The sequence below is a fragment of the Vitis riparia genome, chromosome 1 (genome assembly GCF_004353265.1).
Source record: "Vitis riparia cultivar Riparia Gloire de Montpellier isolate 1030 chromosome 1, EGFV_Vit.rip_1.0, whole genome shotgun sequence".
Lineage (NCBI taxonomy): Eukaryota > Viridiplantae > Streptophyta > Magnoliopsida > Vitales > Vitaceae > Vitis > Vitis riparia.
The window spans coordinates 23,212,469-23,222,360 of record NC_048431.1 but is presented as its reverse complement, the minus strand read 5'-3'; the positions used below and the strand labels follow the sequence as shown (position 1 = coordinate 23,222,360).

At 32.7% G+C, this 9,892-nt stretch overlaps 1 protein-coding gene and 1 long non-coding RNA gene across 2 annotated transcripts; one reads left to right on the top strand and one right to left on the bottom strand.

Annotated features, from left to right (window-relative positions):
• Positions 1 to 2,040: 2,040 nt before the first annotated feature.
• On the top strand, positions 2,041 to 6,590 carry LOC117916373 (GSH-induced LITAF domain protein). The gene is made up of 3 exons (XM_034832338.1): positions 2,041 to 2,281; positions 6,000 to 6,126; positions 6,231 to 6,590. The coding sequence occupies exons 1-3, from the start codon at positions 2,073 to 2,075 to the stop codon at positions 6,318 to 6,320; spliced, it is 426 nt and encodes a 141-aa protein (XP_034688229.1). The 5' UTR covers positions 2,041 to 2,072; the 3' UTR covers positions 6,321 to 6,590.
• A 178-nt stretch (positions 6,591 to 6,768) lies between these two features.
• LOC117916380 lies at positions 6,769 to 9,002 on the bottom strand. The gene is made up of 3 exons (XR_004651551.1): positions 8,431 to 9,002; positions 7,647 to 7,788; positions 6,769 to 7,527 (listed from the first exon to the last, which is right to left on the bottom strand). It is a non-coding gene; the product is annotated as an uncharacterized LOC117916380 (long non-coding RNA).
• Positions 9,003 to 9,892: the final 890 nt, after the last annotated feature.

Here is a 9,892-nt window from a genome sequence, read left to right as displayed (position 1 = left end):
AATATGTTCAAATGTTAAAGCTTGAGTTTATGAATTATTATTTACCTTGAATTGTTGGGTTATTTTATGACGTTCAAACATATTTATCTTTTAATATTTTGTTATGACTTATGTTTTATATTTTATTATTCTTATGGATAGCCAATTTTTTTTTTTTTTTAAATTATGATCACAAAATTTGTGATTAATTGGAACCTAGTATGTGGAGTACAAACTCTAATGGGTATTTGACAAAACTTATTACTTGTTACTTAATTATTTAAATTGATTTTAAGTTAAATTATAATTAAGTTATTAACTTAAAATTTATTATTCAATTCTTATTTTAAGTATTAAGGTTGTTTAATAAAATTAATTTAAAATATATTTTAAATCATCAACTTAACATATTTATCTTCATAAATTATAATTATGACAAAAAATGTTGAGTAATAATGGAGGTGATGGAATAGCAAAAGAGATGATGAACGCAATTAGTGTAAATGATGACAAAAATTTAAAATAAATATGTGGAGTTAAGAATAAATTCATTGATTTTACTTAGTACTTAAAATTGTTTTTGACTTTAAATCATATTATTAAGTTATTTTACAAAATATATTTCATTTGCTTAATGATTTAAATTAAGTTATTAAATTGATTTACAAAACACTCACTAACCTAAGGTTTAAGATGTATTTATCTTTTAATAATTTATTATGATTTATATTTTATAACTTTAAAATGCGTGTTTTATTCAATTAGATAGTTATATGCAAATTTTAAGATGAAATTATTTAGTTTGACTATTAATTATTCAAAATTTTGTAAGATGATTCAACACGCAAAAATATTTGAATATGAACTATTTAAAATTATATTTGTAAAAAATAAATAAAATGCTAAAGAAATTAAATGAAGAAAAGACCCCACATAAGAATATGGGGGTAGACGGACTTGGTCAACCATTTGAAGCTTCCATTCAAATGCGTCTAGGAGCCCTCTTTACTTTATTCTATATATATTGGTCAACTTTGTAGTCACATTTTTTAAAAAAAAAATGGAAATTATTCCAAAAATGATATTATTATTTTTTCAATATAGTTATTTATTTTTTATTTTTATCAATTTTATGATTCTCTCAAAAGGAGGTGATCCGACCATATTTTTTAGTATGACTACCTTATTACGACTTTATTCAAACTTTTAACTCTATCTTCAACATCTCTCTTTATAATTAAGGTAATATTAACACATTGAAGAATATAATAGAAAAATAAAGATTATAAAGTTTATTTTAATAGAACGTGGGTCTCCAATACCCAATGTCATAAGTGTATAATCCTACAGATGGATCAATACTTGGGTTGGGTTACTTAGATGACACTAAGGTAAAAAAAATAAAAATCAAAGTATACAATATTAACAAGTTAAAAAGAAAGTTTGTCCATGAAAATTTATATTTCGTTGTATAAAAGATTAAACTATATTGGTTAGTTTCATTGACATTAAATTCATCAATGTAATGCAACAATTCGGTACATAAGTAAAGCTTAAATATTATTAGCTAAATAATATATTATAAAATCAAATTATTTATGATAATGTATAATTATCTAATTAAAATTATTAAATATTCAATTTGGATTTGAGTTGAGTTTAGGTTGCCCGACATCCTCATTTGAGTCTAACTTAAACCGAATCACAAAATGGGCTACTCAGATCTACTTAAAGTTGAGTTAAGTGGGACTAAATTTGTCCAAATTACACCCCTCATGTTTAAAATTAAATTAAATTATTAAATAAAAGTATAGAAAAATAAAATTTAGATACACACGGATACAAGGCGAGATTAAGGTAAGAAGAAATGGACTTCTAAATTCTAATTAGTATTTTCCATTTTCTTCCTAACCACAAATTAAAGATTGACACGTGGCTATTTCCCCTCTTTTCCTACAAATTAGGAAATGACACGTGGCTATTTGTTTTCGTTGGACTTTTCAAAGTCGTATGAGAAGTACCATAGAAGTCACGCGACAGCTATAATTTACTCACAGATGAAGAAAGTGAATCAGAAAGTTGAACGATAGAAAATGGCGAAGAAAGAGGAAGAACCAGTGATGGGGATCCCCTACCCGGTGGTCTACCATCCTAACCAGAACCCCTACCAGGCAGGTGTCATTCCGCCGAACGCCTTCGTCGGCGATCCAAAGGGCGTTCCGATTCAGCAGACCATTTTCCGAGACACTCCCGCTCCTTTCAACTGCGTCTACTGCGGCAGCTCCGGCGTTACCACCGTAAAGTAAACTCTTCTTTAATGCCTTTTCTTTTTTTATTGAGAAATTTTGTTTGGATTTTGATGTATTGGTTGGTAATTCAGTTATAGTAATGATCGGCTTGTTTTTTTTTTTTTCCTCTGAGTAAATATTGGTTTCCGTGATGTTCGGTTAATTTAAATTGTGTTGATTTTTTTAGGTGATATTCTGTGAAATTGGTAAAAGAAGTGATGAACTTGAATGTGGCATGTTGAATTGATAACTTTTGTGGAGGTTGATTTATATGTTTTTGGATGTAGGGAGCGATTGGTGTGTATTGTGATTAAACAGCATAAATTTACTTGACTTATGCTCTGGTCATTAAGAATCTAATGATGAACTGTATCATTTGTATCTTTGATGTGTTGGTTGATAGTTTCGGTTTAATGATGATCGATCTGTCGTTGATGTGCTCAATTTTGTTTTCGGCAATATTAGGGTTTTGTGAATTGGTTGATAGATTCAAATTATGGTGGTTTCGGCGGTATTATGTTGATAGATTCAAGTTATGAGGTAGGAATTAATTGAAATTCTATGGAAATTTTGTGTTATTCTGTTAAATTGGTAAAGAACTTATGGAACTTGGAAGCAGTGTGTGGTGTAGTTCTTGATTGGAAGTTAGGAGCAATAGGAACTGTATTGTTAGCAAAAAGTGTGAATTTACTTGGATCATGCTCTGGTCATTAAGAATTTAATGATCAACTGCCTTAAACTTGACAGGAATTAACAATTTTAAACTTGGAGATTATTGTGTGAGTTCCTCATTTACATTGCAAAAATTTCTGTACCATTTGTCATGGATGTGTATGCTATTTTGTTTTAACTCTCTTCTAGAATTTTCAGTAAGCACAGTACATTGGAATTGGGTAAAAATCACGTTTGTCAAAAATTAATGCATGTGATAGGATATATTCGATACAATACTTTTTTTCAAGAAAAATGAAGCATTGGAAATTGAAGCTTAAGAGTAGTTATTGCTTCTAATTAATGTTAAGAGATGTTATTTGAAAAAAACATGTGTTTTTCAAATGATTTGAATGTTAACCTTGTGGATGATGATGAATAAAGAGCAAAGACTTTTACTTAATATCTTATTTCATTTTTTAGGCAATGATGATAAACTTGGAAAGTTGGAACTTCAACATGGTTCACAATTGCATAAACATCAATAATAGTTTCCTTTAGATATATTGGTGGAGAATTACTAGATGCATATAACTTTTAACATATTGTTAAGGTCTAGTTCAAAGTTGAAACCTAAAACAATAGTTAGAAATTTGATTGGAAATTCATTATGTAGATTTTATGATAAAACATTGCATTAAAATGATATTTCTAAAGTTAATTTCATTAAAACTGTTTTAATGATATTTGTCGAGTTAATTTCAGTAAAACTGTAGTCTTCAGTGTTTACATGCATTTGATATTGATAAATACATATGTTTACCTCTTTAAATTTACTATCTTTTACAGATTTGGTTAATAAATGATTTATATTTTGGTTATCTTTTTTATTTTTCCTCCATTTCCTTCATTTATTTTTTGATAACCGGGAATCTTTCCTGACATAAAGGCATTTATCCCAACTGTCAACCCTGGTTGATCTGGGCCTGCTCTCACTGCCCTACACTACTTAAATTCTAGGGAGGCTTGAACTCAGGACTTCTAGTTAACTGCCAAAGAATGCTACTGTTGAACCACACCTTGTGGGGCTCCTCTTATTCTTCCAGTTTATAACAACCAAATGTATAATAAACTCATATCAAATGATATCTGAAACAAAATGAAATAATTTCAGTCTGGATAGGCTAGGGCTGTTAGGCACCGTTAAGGTCATGATTGTTTTTAGGAATGCAGGAATATGAATGGGAATGCTGTCTTATTCCCATATTCCCATGTTTGGTTCACGCAAATGAGCTTGTGGATGATTTACCATGTCTTTGCATAACCCACATTATGTAGGCTATGGGAACTTGGGGGAGGAGGTGGTATTTCTATTCCCATCATTCAGGTTTAGACTTATAATAATTTGTAATTACTAGTGTATCTTAGGAGTTGGTTTCTAAAAATAAAATATTCAAATTATGTTCCAAACCAATATTTTAATAACTCCTTCCCTTCCTTCATATATTCTTCTTTCATCTCATTTTTGTCAATAATGGAATTGAAAAATTAAATTTCTTACAACATCTTTGAAAAATTGTTATTTTATAGTAAGTTTGAACTAAATTTTTAGAAGTGGATAAACTTAATTTTTATACTTTTACAAATTTTAAATGGAATTAGCTACAAAATATAACATGGCAATATGCCAAATATTATCTCATTTAGTTCTTCTATTTTAGGGATTTATTTTTTATTTTTTATTTTTTTATTTTTATAAAAAAACTATTTAACTTAACGAAGATCAGGTTATGGGAAAATCCTGTTCTATATGCTTGGTAGTAAAGGGAGTATTTGAAAGAAGATATTTTGATTCTTGTGCCTGTACAAATAAACATTTTTTTTCTTGATAGGTAAATTTTTGTCCCCATTGGGACTTGAACTTGGAAGCTCCCACAAACCCTCCCAATCCCTTTACCACTTGAGCCTGGCCTCAAGGGCTGCTGGTACAAATAAACTTAAGTGTGGGTATAGAAACTATTTCCCATTCTAATTCTTGAGGTGTACAAACACTGGATTGGGAACAACTTATTTTGGTTATCTACTGTTGCAGATTATATCCTAAGGTGTCTCTTTCTTAGTGCTTGCATTTTAAAAAATCGAAAGGATGCAGAAAAGTAAAATTTAGTTGCAGGTGTTGGATACATCTCTGCTACTCTTGACTTTCAAGATGGAGATGTTGGAGAGATCTCTTAGTTCAGCATGGCATAAGCAAGCCCATATATCTGTTTTCTCTTCATACAAATAACAGAAAACTGACTTGTAATGGGAAGAGCCATTTACTAGAAGTCTTGGAGGGGTTTGTGATTTAAGGTTGGCAGTAAAAACCAGCCACAATCAATCAATCTTGTTATACTGTTTCTTTTGGGGAGAAACAGATATCCAGTTGGTGGGTCACAAATAGCGGTCGAGGTTTCTACCACATGAATGTCTGATGTCAGTCTCAGTTATGCATAACTATCCTTCAGCATATTCTGGACTGTTCTGGTTGATTTGAGAACTCTTCTGCTTCATGTAGGCTCCACCATATGTCCTGTTTCCCTCTTTTTTTGGTTATGATCTTTGCCTTTTCTTTTTTCCACTTCAGTTAGGTGACTATTTCAAACATGGAAAAAAATCTTTACTTAACAGCCTCAAGTACCATTGGGTGCTTATTTTCAACTAGGATGAGATAGAAATTATTATGCTAGCTTTTGGGAAATTTTTAGCTTGAAACTCTTTTTTCCCCTTCAATTTACAATTTGGCATTTGTCATATTACACCTGTAATAACCCAAAGGGTAGCAGATCAGCACCATTTAACTTTAGCGTGATGGTGAGCTTAAGGCATTTTTGTAAATTGTATTCAGAGAAACAAATACATTTGGTCTCTACAAAAAAATTTCACTTACAAACTTTCCCCTTGATGTTCTGGATTTTCTTCCTTCCATTTTAATCTTCTTCTACATTTCTCTCTCTAGCATATGTTCTATTATAGTTCTGCAGTGCAGGTATGCTTTTCTTTTTCTCTGGTCTTAATTATGATGTTTTGTGTACAATACAGGTCGAAACCAAGCCTGGCAGCTGTTGTCGGTTGTATGATGCCGATGATGCTTGGAATTTGCTTTCTTTGTCCTTCAATGGACTGCCTCTGGCATAAATATCATTATTGCCCAAGCTGCAAAGAAAAGGTAAAAAAATTTATCCGCACTGTGTTTTTTGTCCATTACTTTAATTTTCATGCTTTGATGAAAATTTGGCAATGATGCTTTAATGTGAACTTGGTTTCTTGTAGGTTGCCGATTTTGAGAAATCAGATCCCTGCGTAGTGATGGATCCTCCACAATGGACACAGCAGAGCTTTGCATTGCCTGCATCATATTGATAAGTCATTAACCCGCATTGTAGCTGCTGTTGTCAGTTTGCATTTGTTTTCTGTGTGCTTAATAGTGATGGACCCAACTGTTTGGTATGTGTACATGGCGCTTTGAACATATCATGTTGCTATGTGTACATGGAACTATGAACAAATGTTTTTGTTATGTGTATATGAACCTATGAACAAATACTATTGGCATACAGTATACATTTTTAAATGTACTACCTTTGTTTTTCATTTTCCTCAATAATATGGAGCATTGGGCTCAGTAACAGAGATGCAGGGTATGATGAGCCTGAATGAGCTTAATCATTTTTATGGGCTGCTTGGCTATGAGGTACCTTAAAAAATGACTTACTAGATTACCAGTTAAGAGTTACACAGAATCCTCTCCAGCTCAATCCTGCTCAGCCCTAGAGCAGGCTTAGCTGAACTGAGTAGATCACGAGTGAGATAGAGTTAACCACTTCAGGAAAGATCCTGTGCTCTTCCCAAAATGTCGTGTATGTTAAAGGAAAAAAGGGTCCAGAAATCCCAAAATAAGCAACTATATTTAAGATTAGTGCCCTATTATTAGGTATGATAAATTACTGTCATTAGTGGGAAAGTTGGTAACCCAATATGAAATCATGTTTCCCAACTGTGATGAAGTCATTGTTAGTGAAGATGAAGCTACCTGAGAGTTTCTGTTTCATCATTATTTGAAAATGCCATCATCATCTTGCACCTGCCGCATTTAGGGAGACCTTGAAAACTTAATTGTCATCGAGTAGTTGCAAAGAAAAGGGTTGGTATGTGGTTTCAGTTGACAATACATGCCCATCAATGTTCTCTATATAAATCTAATCTGCTGGAGAATCAAGAGGTATTGAAGTTGAAACTACTCGGGAGCTGGCTCTGCATATAATTCTCTAATAGCAATTGCCTATTAGTTACTTGTTGGGTACCTCATAAGAAGATAAATGATCAAAATTCCCAAATTTCATCCTGTTGCTTTTGGGTAGCTGTATCCCTTCTGAAGGAGCTGATCCTTTCTTTTTATGAGAAAACTGGATATCTGTTTCTGCTGATTGCTGATTGCTGAATGCTGAGGGTTACTACGTCTTTAAATTCTTGATGAAGAAAAGGCCTGATATGTAGTTTGGCTCCAAAAAACAGGCCCATAGACATTCTCTGTAAGATCCAGTCGAACGGAGAATCAAGCTGGAGACAACTGAAGTTAAAACTTACTGGTGAGAGGTTCTCTATAGATAGATTTCAGACCATCAGGTACTTACCCTGTATCTAATAAGAATTAAATGATTGAAATTCCCGAGTTTCATTTTTCTTTACCTTTTTCTTTTGGAGAGCTGTATCCTTTTTGAAATATAGCTTATCCTCTTCTATATCATGTTTCATTCACTTCGGATAAAGTGTAGAATTGTATGCTTATTTCTTCATTATTTCTTCTGCTTAAAGTGATTGTAGTCATTGCCTGGAAAATTTTAACAATATTTTTAGTAAACGACCTTGTTAATTAGTAATAAAATATTCTCAGTACCTCAATGATACTGTTAATATACTATCTTTGGATTTTATAAAACTTAAATAGGTTGATTGCCTAGTCATTAATCTGGATGGGTATTCAAGTGAACTAGAAGCTGGAAGGTTTCTTAAAGTTGGCATCCACAGTCTGAAGTTTTGATACTAAGATCATTATGTTGCCATCAGGAAAAGGATCAAGACCTACCATCAAATGAATCCTTGGAGTAGATTAATTCCACATAAACACCTGTTTTATTGTACATGCTAATAATTTGAATTTCATGAGATCTTTTGGGTAGTGTTTAAGAAAATGAAGCATGTTTTATAAATATGATCTACTTGTGATGAGGTTCTATTTTGTAACACTACTAGTAGCTTGCCTGAGAATTAAGAGAAGTTCAAAATCCATCCTTATGTCAATCTTCCAAACTACACATTTGCACTTGGGATTTATGGGAGCACACATATGATTCATAGTATCCTTGATTATGTTATGTTTGTATTTATGAATAAATTAGAACTGATGTGTTTGCTTTCCAAGCCCGACTGTCATAGTTAGTCCTTGCTACCTAAATTAGGCAGAATCACATACCTCATAGTTATCCTTACTCGTAGCCTCATTTAGGCAAGCTCGCATACCTCTGTTGTGCATCTCTTTTGGGAGTTGATCTCGAACCCTTGTCCTGGCTACAGAAGGAGGAAGAGTAGGCTCCACATGAGTGATAAGAGGCCATCAGGTGCCAAGGAGACTTGCCATAAACAACATTATAGATTCCAAGCTAATAGTGTCGTGTTCATTCTCAAGAATGACTCCAATTTCTATAGAACATGATTCTCATGTTGACTCTGATGGATGGCTGCCATGGCCTTTCTTTTCTTTTGGTTCTTGAATCATTTGATCAAAGGTAGACAAGCTCGGTATTTTGAAACCTTAAGGAGGCTGTAGGCAAGTCATCCTTGGCTACCAAACAACTCTCTTTATCTTGACCAACCTTCCTCTCTCAAACTCTCTTAACCTGTCCTCCAATGGAAGGATAGATGCAGAAGTTCTTGAGTCTCTATTTATAGTTGCTGTAGAGGATTAACCCGTGTAAATTGGCACCGTCCATCTCTTTGCATGATTCAATCCATCATGGAATATATCCTTCAGGATTTGCAGGGCCCAAGGTATGCTGTCCATTTCTTTTCTTGGTCACCACATCTTGATAGAATTCCAAACTTTTCTTGGCCTACATTCCGCTCTGCTATTGCCTAGATATCACACTGGTTTACCAATTTGCCTTTGTCATTTATAACCTGACTTTTCACTATCTCGAAAGGGTTGTGGAAAGGTTCATGTCACAGAGTTTATCCGATTCTTATGACCTCACTCTAAAGAAATGTGGCTTTCGGCTCAACTTGTATTGTATGCCTCTGTTGATAGATAGAATGAGATGCGTCCACATCTCATTGCATCCTACTTGCCTCGCTTGATGATCTCATTATTCCAATTCCAACATCAATCTTCATCCTCATCTCCTCTCCTAAGGAAAGCACTAAGTCAATGTCTGTACCATCAAGCAAAACTTGACATGGGCCTCCAAATTGGCTCTAGTGGGCCAGTGGCCTTTTTATCGGGGATATATCATGTGGCACACACACATTGACCCCTTTCAACTAACGTTGTCTTATCATCATGGTTCAAAGTCCTGATATTGGTTACTAACTCAATAGGCATAGAGGTACATTGATCTTGATATTTCAAATTGGTATCAAACCATACACAAAATATTCTAGTTAAAAAGCTAAAAAAAAAAAAAAAACTCCTAAGAAACTAATGAAAATTTTAGAAAATTGATTATAATTATATGGATTCAACATATTAGTATATAAACATTTATCACATTTAACATTATTTAAATAACTATAAAAGCATGTGTTTGAATTAGTCTATGATAGTGTTAGTTTGTCTTGAAAATAAAAAATGGAAATGATTATGGGTAATTGATAAAAATAATTATTTTGAAATAAATTGGTTTGAATATCTTGCTCTTACTCGTGTATTAAGGTATATT